The sequence below is a fragment of the Amblyraja radiata genome, chromosome 3 (genome assembly GCF_010909765.2).
Source record: "Amblyraja radiata isolate CabotCenter1 chromosome 3, sAmbRad1.1.pri, whole genome shotgun sequence".
Lineage (NCBI taxonomy): Eukaryota > Metazoa > Chordata > Chondrichthyes > Rajiformes > Rajidae > Amblyraja > Amblyraja radiata.
Genome location: NC_045958.1, coordinates 107950772 through 107966781, shown reverse-complemented (window position 1 = coordinate 107966781; position 16010 = coordinate 107950772). Strand labels below are relative to the sequence as shown.

The 16010-nt window shown below is 47.1% G+C and overlaps 1 protein-coding gene across 7 annotated transcripts in view; it reads left to right on the top strand.

Moving 5' to 3' along the window:
* The window catches only part of acsl1 (acyl-CoA synthetase long chain family member 1), a 148385-nt gene that overhangs the window by 118381 nt on the left and 13994 nt on the right, over positions 1 to 16010 (top strand). For 6 of the 7 annotated variants that reach the window (XM_033018549.1, XM_033018553.1, XM_033018550.1 and 3 more), the window contains exons 14-16: positions 3323 to 3418; positions 5525 to 5597; positions 15561 to 15649. In XM_033018549.1, the coding sequence (XP_032874440.1) occupies positions 3323 to 3418; positions 5525 to 5597; positions 15561 to 15649 (258 nt within the window). Of the gene's footprint in view, positions 1 to 3322; positions 3419 to 5524; positions 5598 to 15555; positions 15650 to 16010 lie in introns of all 7 variants that reach the window. The other variant, XM_033018555.1, reaches the window with a different exon arrangement.

Here is a 16010-nt window from a genome sequence, read left to right as displayed (position 1 = left end):
ATAAACATCCACCACAGTGACTCCTCCACATTCCTCACTGTGATGGAAGACCATGGAATTATACAATTGAAGATAGACACAAAGTGCTGGAGTAACTCAGTGGGTCAGGCAGCATCTCTGGATATATATTTGAATATATACAATATATAAATCAGCGAATATTGGGACTCTAACTCTGATTTCACCATTTAATTTTGTCATCTCCTTCCTGGCGCTAACTTTGCCCTTAACAGTCTAAAGGGCCTGTCCCACGAGCATGTGACCTGCATGCGGCAAGCGCGACCAAATCAGAAGCGGGGGCCGCGCGGAGGTCGAGTGAGTGACGTGAAGTTCGAGCGAAGTCCGCGGGAAGTTCGCGCGTGACGTACGGCGCCAAGACGTGCGTACGGCGTCGAGACGCTGCGCACGCCCGTCGAGGCGGTGCGTACGGCGTCGAGGCGGCTGCGGGCCGGCAGGCCGTTGCCGCGCGGAATTTTTGAACACGGTCAGTTTACCGCGCGATGTCGGGACCAGCTCGGCACAACTCCATACGGCTCCGGCGATCGAAGTGGGACCGGCCCCGCGAGGCCTTACGGCTCAAGCGACCACGTTAGGTCGCGCTTGCCGCATGAAGTCGCATGCTGGTGGGACAGGCCCTTTACAGTGGCAGATTCTGTAACATTACTGCGACACTATGCTAATTGAGTGCCTCAGCTGCTCCCCCTACAGGTGAAACCGCCGGGTTGTTGTCACATTTCAGAAAATAATCCTTGTTAGTTAACTTTGAGAGTTTCTCAACTTTGAGAACCACGTAAGTATTTTTCTTTCGTGCCCATCGTCTATGTTTTAAATGTTTGCCCAGGCTCTTGCACGGTAGACAGCCTTCTCGTTTGCCACTGCTGGATCTTCCAGGCTTCATTGTTCATCAAGAAGTGGCCATCTTAGTAGGCGTGGCCTGGATTGTACAGATGTTCCACATTCACATTGTGTGTCTGCCACATCTGCATAGCCCCATTTGTTCATATTGGTCTTGCATCGGCCCATCCCCGTACGAAGCCTATTGAGCGACTTGCAGGTCTTCCAGTCACACTGTGACCAGGTGGTAGTTGTTCCTTGGTTGCGATTGGCATCTTCACGTGGTGATAGTTTTCACTGCGATTCTTGTCCCACAAGGCATGTCTGGTTGCTTGAGGAGACTGTGACAGTGGCTGGAATAGCTCTTCCTCGACTTCAGCCATTTTGGGGCTGGGTGATGGGAGTGACAGGATGGGAGTGAGTAGAGACTAAAGCCGTCTATACTCACATGGTGGGCAGAGATTTGTGATCATTTTGTGCTCTTGTGGAATTTGATTTAGTCAATTATAGTGGTCTAGTCTTGATCTAGCCATCTTATGGCAGTGTATAAAAATCTTATTGAGGTGTATAAAATCATGAGAGGAATAGATCAAGTAGACGCACTTCGATTTTCCAGCATCTGCAGGTCTTTCTAAAGCACAGAGTCTCTTTCCCAGAATAGGGAAACCGAGAACCAGAGGATATAGGTTCAAGGTGAAGGGGGAAAGATTTTTTAGGAATCTGACGGGTAATTTTTTCACACAAAGGGTAGGTGGGTGTATGGAACGAGCTGCCGGAGGAGGTAATTGAGGCAGGGACTATCACAAATTTTAAGAAGCAATTGGACGGGTACATGGATAGGACGGGTTTAGAGGGATATGGGCCAAACGCAAGCAAGTGGGACTAGTGCAGATGGGACATGTTGGTCGTCGTAGACAAGTTGGGCCGAAGGGCCTGTTTCCACGCTGTATGACCTTAATTAGTTTAGTTTATTGTCAGATGGACCGAGGTACACTGAAAAGCTTTTTTGTTGCGTGCTATCTGGTCAGCAGAAAGACTATTATAGATTTATCAGTAGAAAAAGGGAACTGCAGGTGCTGGTTTACAAAGTTTTGAAGTAACTCAGCGGGTCAGGCAGCATCTCTGAAGAACATGGACAGGTGATGCTTCGGGTCGGGACCCTTTTTCAGACTCAGTAAGAGTTCCGACCCAAAACCACCTATCCATGTTCTCCAGAGATTGATGCCTAACCTGTTGATTTATGCCAGCTCTCTGTGTCTTTTTTATAGATTTATCAGTGATTGGAAAGTGATGGTTGGTATCAGATTGTCCAGGTTGATAGAATGGAGCGGCTGGGCTTGTACACTCTGGAATTTAGAAGGATAAGAGGGGATCTTGTTGAAACATATAAGATTATTAAGGGTTTGGACACGCTAGAAGCAAGAACCTTGTTCCCGATGTTGGGGGAGTTCAGAACCAGGGGCCACAGTTTAAGAATAAGGAGTAAGCCATTTAGAATGGAGATGAGGAAACACTTTTTCACACAGAGAGTTGTGAGTCTGTGGAATTCTCTGCCTCAGAAGGCGGTGGAGGCCGATTCTCTGGATGCTTTCAAGAGACAGTTAGATAGGGCTCTTAAAGATAGCGGAGTCAGGGGATATGGGGAGAAGGCAGGAACGGGGTACTGATTGTGGATGATCAGCCATGATCACAGTGAATGGCGGTGCTGGCTCGAAGGGCCGAATGGCCTACTCCTGCACCTGTTGTCTATTGACCCAAATAATGTTGCATGTGGCATTTATATAGCATTTATCATGGTCTAAGGATGTCTCATGTGTTTAGCTTTGTGATATAGGAAATGCAGGATTTGATTAGTGCATCGCAGAATCCCACACACAACACAACAAACATGATTTCAACCCATAAACTGTTTATCATTGACTCCATCTACACTTCACTCTGCCTCGGTAAGGCCAGCAGCATAACCAAGGACAAGTCTCATTCCCTCATCTCCCCTCTCCCATCAGTCAAGAGCCACAGAAGTGTGAAAAAAGTGTGAACACCTCCAGATTCAGAGGTAGACAAAAATGCTGGAGAAACTCAGCGGGTGAGGCAGCATCCATGGAGCCAAGGAATAGGTGACGTTTCGGGTCGAGACCCTTCTTCAGACTGATTCAGACAGAACTTCCAGATTCAGGGACAGTTTCTTCCCAGCTGTTATCAGGCAACTGAATCATCCTACCACAACCAGAGAGCAGTGCTGAACAACTATCTACCTCATTGGAGACCCTCGGACTATCAATATCGGACTTTACTGGATTTTATCTTGCACTAAAAGTTTTCCCCTTTATCATATATCTGTATGCTGTGGATGGCTCGATTGTAATCATGTATTGTCTTTCCGCTGCCTGGTTCGCACGCAGCAAAAGGCTTTTCACTGTACCTCGGTACACGTGACAATAAACTAAACTGACTAACTAACTAACTCACAAATCTGTTTTGTCCACAGGACAGTCTGGGTGGTCAGGTAAAATTGATGGTGATTGGAGCTGCTCCAGTATCTGATACTGTCCTTGACTTTGTCAGGGCGGCTATGGGCTGTCAGGTAAGCTGCATTTAAAATTTCTTTACACAATTATTTTTGTTATTAATTTGTCTTTTGCACGTGAAATATGAGAGTTAATTATGGAAGAAAGCCCAGCGACTTTGAGCGTCATTGGGTCAGCAACAGCATAGCGATCACGGTGGCACAGCGGTAGAGTTGCTGCCTTACAGCGAATGCAGCGCCAGAGACCCGGGTTCCATCCCGACTATGGGTGCTGTCAATTCAATTCAATTCAATTCAATTCAACTTTATTGTCATTGCACAGATACAAGTATGGGTACAACGAAATGCAGTTTAGCGTCTGTACAGGTACAGTCTGTACGGAGTTTGTACGTTCTCCCCGTGACCTGCGTGGGTTTTCTCCGAGATCTTCGGTTTCCCCCCACACTCCAAAGACGTGCAGGTCTGTAGGTAAATTGGCTTGGTAAAAGTGTAAAAAGATTGTCTCTAGTGGGTGTAGGATGGTGATAATGTGCAGAGATCGCTGGTCAGCGCGGACTCGTTGGGCCGAAGGGTTTGTTTCCGCGCTGTATCTCTAAACTAAAAAAAAAATCACGGGACGGTTGTCCAAATGTCCACTATCTGGCCAAATCAAACCCTCTTCTCATGCTGATACAGTCTGTAATAGAAACATAAACAATAGGTGCAGGAGTAGGGCATTCGGCCCTTCGAGCCAGCACCGCCATTCAATATTTCTCCCCATATCCCTTGATTCCATTAGCCCTAAGGGCTCTATCTAACGCTCGTGAATACGTTCAGTGAATCCGGTGATAACCCTACCATAGAGTCATAGACCACGGAAACAGGCCCTTCGGCCCAACTTGTCCATGCCGACTAAGATGCCCCATCTATATTAGAACCACCTGCCCACATTTATCCCCTAACCCTCTAAACATTTCCTATCCATGTGCATGTCCAAATATCTTTTAAATGTCAATATAGTATCCACCTCAATTACCTCCTCTGGCAGAACATTCCATATAGTGAAAAGGTTCTCCGTCAGTTTCCCCGATCACCTTAAACCTCTGTCCCCTGGTCTTGATTTCCCCACTCAGGGTAAAACCCAAACCTCATTAATAACCTACCATTAACTTATGCTGTCAGAGAACATTTTGGATTGGATACAATAGACAATAGGTGCAGGAGTAGGCCATTCGGCTCTTCAAGCCAGCATCGCCATTCCCAATCAGTACCCAGTTCCTGCCTTCTCCCCATATCCCTTGACTCCGCTATCTTTAAGAGCTCTATCTAACTCTCTTGAAAGCATCCAGAGAACCAGCCTCCCCTGCCTTCTGAGGCAGAGAATTCCACAGATTCACAACTCTCTGGGTAAAAAAGTTTTAAATGACCTACCCCTTTTTCTTAAACTGTGGCCCCTGGTTCTGGACTCCCCCAACATCGGGAACATGTTTCCTGCCTCTAGAGTGTCCAGTCCCTTAATAATCTTATATGTTTCAATAAGATCCCCTCTCATGCTTCTAAATTCCGGAGTATACAAGCCAGTGTGCATAATGATACTATCTGTATAAATCAAAATTAATTGATTGCAGTTTCATTGTACCCAAGAAGTTAATCTATTCCATGCCACTAATGAGACAGTGCATCATCTTACAGTATCTGTTGGTAGTATTCCTTTAGTTCATTTTAATATTTTATTCACCTCAAAATGTCCCCTCTACACTAGTCCCACCTGCCTGCGTTTGGCCCATATCCCTCCAAACATGTCCCATCCATGAATCTGTCTAAATGTTTCTTAAACGTTGTGATAATACCAGCCTCAACTTCCTCCTCCGACGGCTCGTTCCATACACCCACCACCCTTTGTGCGAAAAAGTTATCCCTCGGGTTCCAGTTAAATCTCCCCTTAAACCTATGTCGCCTGGTTCTCGATTCCCCTCCTCTGGGCAAGAAACTCTGTGCATCTACGCGATCTATCCCTCTCATGATCGTATACACCTCTATAAGATCACCCCTATACTCTGGAGATGTTGTCTGACCTGCTGAGTTACTAAAGCACTTTGTGTTTTGCTCAATTCTTTTCAATGGTTTTACTTGATCTGGGATAACTTTTTTAATTCAATAATCTGTAGACTTTTGTCTTTACAGTTCTATGAAGGATTCGGGCAAACGGAATGCACGGCGGGTTGCTCAATGACCATTCCTGGAGATTGGTCCTCAGGTAAGGTATACATCCAACCAAGTGTTGAGGTTGAATTGAATTGAATTTCCTTTATTGTCATTCAAACAATAGTTTGAACGAAATGGCGTACCTTGCAGTCATGACAGAAAAAAAGCAACAAAACACACAATGAACACAGTTTAACACAAACATCCATCACAGTGAATCTCCAGGTACCTGTGATGGAAGGCAAAAAGTCTTATCTCTTCCTTGCTTGTTCTCCCGCTGCGTCGAGGCAAACGAGGCTCTCGATGTTGAAGCTCCCGCCGGGTGATGGTAAGTCCCGCGGCCGATTCCACGCTCCGCGAACGGGCCGATTCAAACTCCGCGGCCCGGGGCGGACGAAGCTGCCACCCTCCCAGTCCAGCGGACGAAGCTGTAGTTGCGGGAGCTCCCGAGAATCGGTCACCAACCTGGGACCTGCGAGCTCCCAATGTTACCGTCCTCGGGGCCCGCGGCCGAAGCCTCCGAAGTCGGGTCGCAGCCGCAGCGCCATCACAGCCAGCTCCGCGATGGTAAGTCCACAGGCTCTACCACCGGAGCCTCCAAGGTCGATTCCAGTTGGAGGCCACGATATTAGGCCTCAGCGCAGACGGTGCTGGAGATACGACAAGGAAAAGCTCGCATCCTCGTTGAAGGAAGAGGTTTAAAAAAAGTTTCCCCCCAGCACATACACAACTAAAAATAAACTAAAACTTACATCTAACAAAACAAAAAGAAAAAAAAAAAAAGGAAAAGACAGACGGACTGCAGGCGAGCCGCAACTGCTTGGCAGCGCCAACACTTCCGGAAACCGGTTCAAAGCTTTGGTTTGTTATAAGAAACCTGAAGGCCAAAATTGACTTGATTCACTCAGCATCGGGGCCCCATCCACTGCCCCACCCCTGCCCACTGCACTTCCCTTGAAACCATCACCAGGGCAACCCAGGAATTTTATCCAAAGTAGATGGAACATTATTGATATGTCAAAGAAACTAAGGAAATGCAACACTTGTCGCTTTACCTCCCCCCCTCCACTCCATCCAAGGACCCAAGCAGTCGTTCCAGGTGAGGCAGAGGTTCAGCTGCACCTCCTGCAACCTCATCTACTTCATCCGCTGTTCCAGGTGTCAACAGCTCTACATCGGTGAGACCAAGCGCAGGCTTGGCAATCGCTTCGCCCAACACCTCCGCTCAGTTCGCATTAACCAACCTGATCTTCCGGTGGCTCAGCACTTCAACTGCCCCTCCCATTCTGAATCCAACCTTTCTGTCCTGTGCCTCCTCCATGGCCAGAGTGAGTCCCACCGCAAAGTGGAGGAGCAGCACCTCATATTTCGCTTGTAGACAAAAATGCTGGAGAAACTCAGCGGGTGAGGCAGCATCTATGGAGCGAAGGAGTAGGTAACGTTCGGGTGGAGACCCTTCTTCAGACTGATGTGGGGGGGGAGGGGTGGGAAGAAGAAATGAAGATGCGGAGACAGTAGGCTGTGGGAGAGCTTGGAAGGGGAGGGGAAGGAGGGAGAAAGCAAGGACTACCTGAAATTGTAGTTTACACCCCCAGCGGTATGAGCATTGACTTCTCCAATTTCAGGTGCACCTTGGCCTGCACCTTTGACCTCCACATACACTTTATTTAACTTTGCAAGGAATGGAAAGGCTGTGAAGATTAGTTTAATTTGACATCACGTTTGGCACAGACATTGTGGGCCGAAGGGCCTGTCCCTGTACTGTCCTATGGTCCATGAACACAAACCTGCTCCAGTTATTGTGACCTTGAGCTGACCCTTACTGCAACATATTCCGTCAGGCTGTGGAGACCAAGTCGTTGGGTATTTTTAAGGAGGAGCTTGACAGATTCTTGATTAGTAACGGTGTCAAGGATTATGGGGCGAAAGCAGGAGAATGGGGCTGGGAGGGAAAGATAGGTCAGCCATGATTGATTGGCGGAGTAGACTCGATGGGCCGAATGGCCTGATTTTCCTCGTATGACTTGCATACATTCTACCCATTTGCCATTTCTTTGTTGCCTGCTCACAACTCATTCATCAGTGTGAAAAATATACATCTTCTAGATGCGCTGGGACGCATCCTCAGTGATGTGACCTGGGGTCATCGGGTATTTCGGGTCTCACAACATCAGACACCCTCGCCCAGGCGACCCAGCCGGGGTTGATCAGGTCCAGACTTGCGTCCCAGCAGCAACCGCCCACGGATCAGCCATCTTAGTAACCGCTCTGCAGGGGTTGGGAGACTCTAGTGTGTGTAGGGACTGGGCTCTGTGGGGGTGAGTCCTGGCCGGGCTCCTCCTGCGGCTCACCAGGTTCAGGGCCTGTGCTCTGCACCTCTTTCTCCTTCTCCGAGCATTTCATTCTCGCCTGATGGATTTTTAGGCCATGGTGGTTCATTAGGCCTTTCCGTAGCTTTATTGGGTGACTTTCTCACGAAAGAACCAGACTGGGGTGCTAACCCGGAGTATATATGACAATTTATTTTATCAAGTGAAAACGGGGTACCAACCCGTGGATTCATGGTAGACTTCCTCAAGAATATAGACACATAATGTTGGAGTAACTCAGCAGGTCAGACAGCATCTCTGGAGAAAAGGAATAGGTGACGTATCGGGTCGAGACACTTCTTCAAACATCAGACGAGACCCTTCCTCAAGAATATATATAATTGGATCTCCAGCCTGAATAATTAAAATGATTTTACCAAGTCAGTTTTGCGGGAGTAGAGGTAAATATTTCATATGAAAAAAATAAGATAAGGACAGCACGGTGGCGCAGAGGCAAAGTTGCTGCCTTACAACGCTTACAGTACCAGAGACCCGGGTTCGATCCCGACTATGGGTGCTGTCTGTACGGAGTTTGTACGCTCTTAGGTCTAAGGTAATCAAAGGATATGGGGAAAAAGCCGGAACGGGGCACTGATTTTGGGCGAGTCGAGAACCAGGGGCCACAGTCTTAGAATAAAGGGGAGGCCATTTAAGACTGAGGTGAGAAAAAACCTTTTCACCCAGAGGGTTGTGAATCTGTGGAATTCCCTGCCACAGAGGGCAGTGGAGGCCAAATCACTGGATGGATTTAAGAGAGAGTTAGATAGATCTCTAGGGGCTAGTGGAATCAAGGGATATGGGGAGAAGGCAGGCACGGGTTAATGATTGGGGATGATCACAATGAATGGCGGTGCAGGCTCGAAGGGCCGAATGGCCTCCTCCTGCACCTATTTTCTATGTTTCTATAAAGTCAAGAGGCAGTGTAGAATCAGGGGAGCATGGATAGGTGACATTTTTGGTCAGGGTTGAACCTCTGGCGCTGGGAGGCAGCACCTCTACTAGCTCTGGCATTGTATCGCCCTGAATGAAAAATGAAAACTGTAATGGCAGAGCAGGTGTGAGGGGCTGAATGGCCTGCTTGGCATGATAAGGTGTTTTTAGTGAAATGGACTGATATTCAATCTTAAGAGGAAGTCAGCACAGCCATAGTTAATTTCCAGTCAGTAATCGGACCTTTTAGGGTAAGCCGTTTAGAACGGAGACGAGGAAAAACTTTTTCACACAGAGAGTTGTGAGTCGGTGGAATTCTCTGCCGCATAAGGCGATGGAGGCTGGGTCTCGGGATGCTTTCAAGAGAGAGTTAGATGGAGCTCTTAAAGATAGGTGAGTATTGCGTACAGTTTTGGTCTCCTAATCTGAGGAAAGACATTCTTGCCATAGAGGGAGTACAGAGAAGGTTCACCAGACTGATTCCTGGGATGTCAGGACTTTCATATGAAGAAAGACTGGATAGACTCGGCTTGTACTCGCTAGAATTTAGAAGATTGAGGGGGGATCTTATAGAAACTTACAAAATTCTTAAGGGGTTGGACAGGCTAGATGCAGGAAGATTGTTCCCGATGTTGGGGAAGTCCAGAACAAGGGGTCACAGTTTAAGGATAAGGGGGAAATCTTTTAGGACTGAGATGAGGAAAACTTTTTTCACACAGAGAGTGGTGAATCTCTGGAATTCTCTCCCGCAGAAGGTAGTTGAGGCCAGTTCATTGGCTATATTTAAGAGGGAGTTAGATGTGGCCCTTGTGGCTAAGGGGATCAGGGGGTATGGAGAGAAGGCAGGTACAGGATACTGAGTTGGATGATCAGCAATGATCATATTGAATGGCGGTGCAGGCTCGAAGGGCTGAATGGCCTACTCCTGCACCTATTTTCTATGTTTCTAGTTTCTATAGCGGAGTCAATTGATATGCGGAGAAAGCAGGAACGGGGTACTGATTGTGGAAGATCAGCCATGGTCACAGTGAATGGCGGTGCTGGCTCGAAGGGCCGAATGGCCTACTCCTGCACATATTGTCTATTGTCTTTATTACATTTAATTTGCCAACGTGATGTGAAGTATTGGCAGTATTCCACAATTTTTATAATATTTGATACTGGATCAGTTGCTTGGTTGAATCATTATGGAACACGCTGTTTCTTTAAAGTTATTTGATCCAAATTCTACGCAGAAAATTAGGATTTTCTTTGGTGTTTGCTCCAATTTTGTCATCTGAGGATTTTGCAGTTGTCACTTAATTGTTAGTGAAACATGCGGATGTTTTAGATCGGGTTTCTCCTTTGTTAGTTGAGTTGATGAACTGGGTCATTAAAAGTTAATTGTGTTATGTGATCGGGCCATTATTTCACTTTGAATACAGAAACCTTGGTTTCTCAGTATTAGTTCCTGACGTTGCTGCAGTGACATATTGTTTTTTATAGATTTCTGACAAACAGTACATTTTTATTTTGTGAGCTGAGATGAAAGCCACTGGTTTAATTCACTTGTGACGTGTGAAGCTGTTGCTATGAATTGGCTGGATGTGTTACAGAGGAGAACTAATTCCAGTCATAGACACAACATGCTGGAGTAACTCAGCGGGACAGGCAGCATCTCTAGAGAGAAGGAATGGATGACGTTTCTTCAGACTGATATCAGGGCAGGGGGAGATACATAGATAACGAAGTGTAAGGTGTGAAAATAGGACAACGGGAATAGAGATCAAGGAAAATGTAGAATAGTCAAGTCAAGTCAAGTCAATTTTATTTTTCTATAGCACATTTAAAAACAACTCTCGTTGACCAAAGTGCTTTACATCAGTGCAGGTACTAAAGGGCCTGTCCCACGAGCATGCGACTCCATGCGGCAAGCGCGACCTAACGTGGTCTCTTGAGCCGTATGGCCTTGCGGGGCCAGTCCCACTTCGATCGCCGGAGCCATATGGAGTTGTGTGGAGCTGGTCCCGACATTGCGCGGGGCTCCGAAAAACTGACCGTGTTCGAAAATTCCGCGCGGCAATGGCCTGCCAGCCCGCAGCCGCCTCGACCCCGTACGCAGCGCTTCGACGGGCGTACGCAGCGCTTCGACGGGCGTGCGCAGCGTCTTGACGCCGTACGTCACGCGCGGACTTCCCGCGGACTTTGCTCGAACTTCACGTCACTCACTCGACCTCCGCGCGGCCCCCGCTTCCGGTTTGGTCGCGCTTGCTGCATGCAGGTCGCATGCTCGTGGGACAGGCCCTTAACGTGCTACAAACAGTGGTACATAGATCTAACAATACATACATAAATACACACATACAGCGCTCCCTCAGAGGATCTCAAGAAACGCTTGTGAGTAGAAAGAAGTTTTAAGTCTACCACTTATAAGAGTCGATGGAGGGGGCAGTTCTGATGAGAAGAGGGATGCTGTTCCATAGTCTAGGTGCTGCAACCGCAAAAGCGCGGTCGCCCCTGAGCTTATGCCTGGACCGCGGGATGGTCAGTAACCCCAAGTCGGCTGACCTGAGGGACCTGGAGGTAGAGTGGTGGGTTAACAGATTGTTGATGTAGGTGGGGGCAAGCCCGTTAAGGGCTTTGTATACATAAAGGAGGAGCTTGAAATTGATTCTGAACCGCACTGGGAGCCAGTGGAGAGAGGCCAGAATCGGGGTGATGTGGTCCCTTTTTCGGGCACCCGTCAGGAGTCTCGCTGCGGCGTTTTGGACAAATTGCAGGCGGGACAGGGAAGATTGGCTGATGCCAGTGTGTAGGGAGTTGCAGTAATCAAGGCGGGATGAGATGAATGTGTGGATGATCTTTTCAAGTTTGTGAAATTGGAGGAATTGTTTTATTTTACCTATCGTGCGAAGATGGAAGAAGCTAGCTTTTACCAAGGCATTGACTTGTTTGTCAAACTTAAAAACGGAGTCAAATATCACGCCAAGGTTTTTGACGTGAGGTTTGAGTAAGGGGGTAAGGCTTCCAAGGCTGCCTGCTATCGTTTTGATGGAATCCGAGGGGCCGAGTAGGATGACCTCAGACTTGCTCTCGTTTAGTTGGAGGAGGTTCTGGGCCATCCAACACTTTATATCCTCGAGGCAGTGCATGTGGCTGAGTAGAATAGATGGTGGTTATCTGGGAGTTAGCTGCTTTTTTAAATCTCTGTTCAGAGCAAACAGAGATAAAATGTAGTTGGGTTTAAACCAGCATCTGCAGTTCCTTCCTACACTAATTCCAGTCAGGTTATCTGAAAGATTTAGAACAACCAGTTATACGGAAGTCAGACAAAAAAAGCTGGAGTAACTTAGCAGGATAAGGACAGCGTCTGGAGAAAAGGAATGATTAGGTTGCCCCTTTACTCCAGCATTTTGTGTCTATCCTATTCATATGGAAGTGGCAGACATCCTCTCTAAATTCAGACATGACCGCTGAGTAGAATTGCTGCTTTCCACCGCATCTCATCCCCAAAGAGAATTCCCCTCAATAGATAATAGACAATAGGTGCAGGAGTAGGCCATTCGGCCCTTCGAGCCAGCACCGCCATTCAATGGGATCATGGCTGATCATCCCCAATCAGTACCACGTTCCTGCCTTCTCCCCATAATGCCTGACTCTGCTGTTTTTAAGAGCTCTATCTAGCTCTCTCTTGAAAGCATCCAGAGAACCAGCCTCCACCGCCCTCTGAGGCAGAGAATTCCACACTCACCACTCTCTGTGAGAAAAAGTGTTTCCTCGTCTCCGTTCTAAATGGCTTACTCCTTATTCTTCAACTGTGGCCCCTGGTTCTGGACTCCCCCAACATCAGGAACATGTTTCCTGCCTCTCGCATGTCCAAACCCTTAACAATCTTCAGGACCCTCAGGATCAACCTTCTTAAAGAAGTAATTTGCCCATCAATATCGAACTTCAAACCGCAGCACAGCACAGAAAAACAACCAAAGTATATTTACCTTCTAATTTATTTTCCTTCCTTCTCTTTATTTAAATTGAGTTTAAAGATACAGCGTGGGAACAGGTCCTCCAGCCCACCGAGTCCATACCAACCATTAATCACCCGTTCCCCCGAGTTCTACGCTTTCCTACTTTCTCATCCATTCCCTACACACCAGAAGCAATTTTACAAACTCGCACGGCTATATGGATAGAGGCCAAACGCGGGCCAATGGAACCAGCGTTGATGAGTTATCTTGGTTGGCATGGACAAGTTTGGACAAGCAAAGAGTCCATGAATCGGTCTGAGAAATGTGGGCGGAAACTAGTGCACCTGGAGGAAACCCACAAGGTCACAGGGAGGACATGCAAACTCCACACAGACAGCACCCGAGGTCAGGATCAGACCCGGGTCTCTGGCGCTGTGAGGCAGCTGATCTTATAAAAGTATTTAACAACCACATGAGTGAAAAATACCTCATTTTTTAAAAAAAATGCTTTTTTAAAGCATCCCTTTATTTTAGAAGGTAGACAAAAATGCTGGAGAAACTCAGTGGGTGAGGCAGCATCTATGGAGTGAAGGAATAGGCGACGTTTCGGGTTGAGACCCTTCTTCAGACTGATGTGGGGGTGGAGGGGGGCGGGAAGAAGAAAGGAAGAGGCAGAGACAGTGGGCTGTGGGAGAGCTGGGAAGGGGAGGGGAAAGAAGGAGAAAGCAAGGACTACCTGAAATTGGAGGTCAATGTTCATACCGCTGGGGTGTAAACTACCCAAGCGGAATACGAGGTGCTGCTCCTCCAATTTACGGTGGGACTCACTCTGGCCATGGAGGAGGCCCAGAACAGAAAGGTCGGATTCGGAATGGGAGGGAGAATTGAAGTGCTGAGCCACCGGCAGATCAGGTTGGTTATTGCGAACTGTGCGGAGGTGTTGGGCGAAGCGATCGCCCAGCCTGCGCTTGGTCTCACCGATGTAGATCAGCTGACACCTAGAGCAGTGGATGCAATAGATGAGGTTGGAGGAGGTGCAGGTGAACCTCTGCCGCAACTGGAAAGACTGCTTGGGTCCTTGGATGGAGTCAAGGGGGGAGGTAAAGCGACATTTATTTATATAAACCTTTAATTTAGAACTGCTTTATGTAATTTGCTGGATTATTTCTATCACCAAGAAAGACAGTATCGTGGGGCAGATGGTAGAGCTGCTGTCTCACATTGCCAATGAAGAAGGGTCTTGACCCGAAAAGTGGCCTATCCCCTCTCTCCATAGAGTTCCTGCAGCATTTTGTAACTCCCTTCAATCCTAGCCTTCCTGGACCAGCTGCCAGAATTCTGGAACATGAGTTCATCTCTATGTCTTTGTCTATCTCCCACCAAGCTGGATAGGGAGTGTAAATTCAATTGATTAGAACTATAGAGCTATTCTAGCTATAGAGCGGAAACAGGTCCTTCGGCCCAGTGCGTCCAAGTTGTTCTAGGTTCCCCATCCAAGGAAGTCCCGTTTGCCAATTTCCACTGTACTATTAACAGTGGTCATAACTAGAATGTCACAAGAACTATCTGGGTCACTGATGACCTACAGGGAAGTAAATCAATCCCCCCCCCCCCCAAGCCTGACGGCCTTTTCAGCTCGGGGGCGGTTAGCAATGGGCATTACATGCTGATATTTCCAGCAATTCCCATGTCGACGTTCTGTGAAGGAGAGGAGCAGCTGGTGGAGCCACTGCCTCACAGCGCCAGAGACCCCGGTTCGATCCTGACCTCGGGTGCTGCTGGTGTGGAGTTTGCACGTTCTCCCTGTGACCATGTGGGTTTCCTCTGGGTGCGCCGGTTTCCTCCCGCATCCCACAAAGACGTGTGGGTTTGTAGGTGAATTAGCCTCTGTAAATTGCCCCCTAGTGTGTAGGGAGTGGATGAGAAAGTGGGATAACGTTGAACTAGTGTGAAAGTGATCGATGGTCGGTGTGGACTCAGTGGGCCATAAGGCCTGTTTCCATGCTATATCTCTAAATCAAAACTATTCACCAACAGTGCTGAACAACTATCTACCTCATTGGAGACCCTCGGACTATCATTGACTGGACTTTACTGGCATTATCTTGCACTAACCGTTATTCCCTTTATCCTGTATCTGTACATTGTAGATCAATCGTTCGATTGAATGAATGAATGAATGAATGAATGAATGAATGAATGAATGAATGAATGAATGAATGAATACGTTTATTGGCCAAGTATTCACATACAAGGAATTTGCCTTGGTGCTCCGCCCACAAGTGACAACATGACATACAGTGACTGTTAGGAATAACACATAAAATATTAAACATTAATAATAAAACATTCTTGATTAAACAAGTGAAGTGAATAAAGTACCAGAGCAAAAGGAGGCTACAGATTTTTGGTTATTGGTTTTTGGTAGAGCTACTACTCGTGGAAAAAAAGCTGTTTTTATGTCTGGCTGTGGCAGCTTTGACAGTCCGGAGTCGCCTTCCAGAGGGAAGTGATTCAAAGTATTGTCTTTGTAATTGTATCGTAATCATGTATTGTAATCAAAAGTGTTGTAATCATGTATTGTCTTTCCGCTGACTGGTTGGCACGCAACAAAGCACCTCAGTAGACGTGACAATAAACTAAACTCAAACTCAAAACCAAATATAAAATGCCAAAGAAAGTCAATTTCCCTACGCGAATTCGTCTTGGTTAGTTAGATAGATTGCGAGTATTTTAATCTATTGAAAGGTGGATCTTCTGTTTCATTGGCAGGTCACGTTGGGGCACCGATGCCTTGCAATCTGGTTAAACTTGTTGATGTACATGAAATGAATTATTTTTCTGCTAATGGGGAGGGTGAGGTAAGTGGTAATGTTTTTCACGCCGAAATATCAGCATATTATAAGCAATTAGTTTTCAATCTAACTAATTAGGGCGGCACGGTGGCGCAGCAGTAGAGTCACTGCCTTACAGCGCCAGTGACATGGGTTCGATCTTGACTACAGGTTCTGTCTGTATGGAGTTTGTACGTTCTCCCCGTGACCTGCGTGGGTTTTCTCCGGGATCACCGTTTTTTTTCGACTGGGCTTGTATTCACTGGGATTTTGAAGGATGAGAGAGGATCTTATAGAAACATATAAAATTCTTAAAGGATTGGACAGGCTAGATGCAGGAAAAATGTTCCTCATGTTGGGGGAGTCCAGAACCAGGGGTCACAGGGGT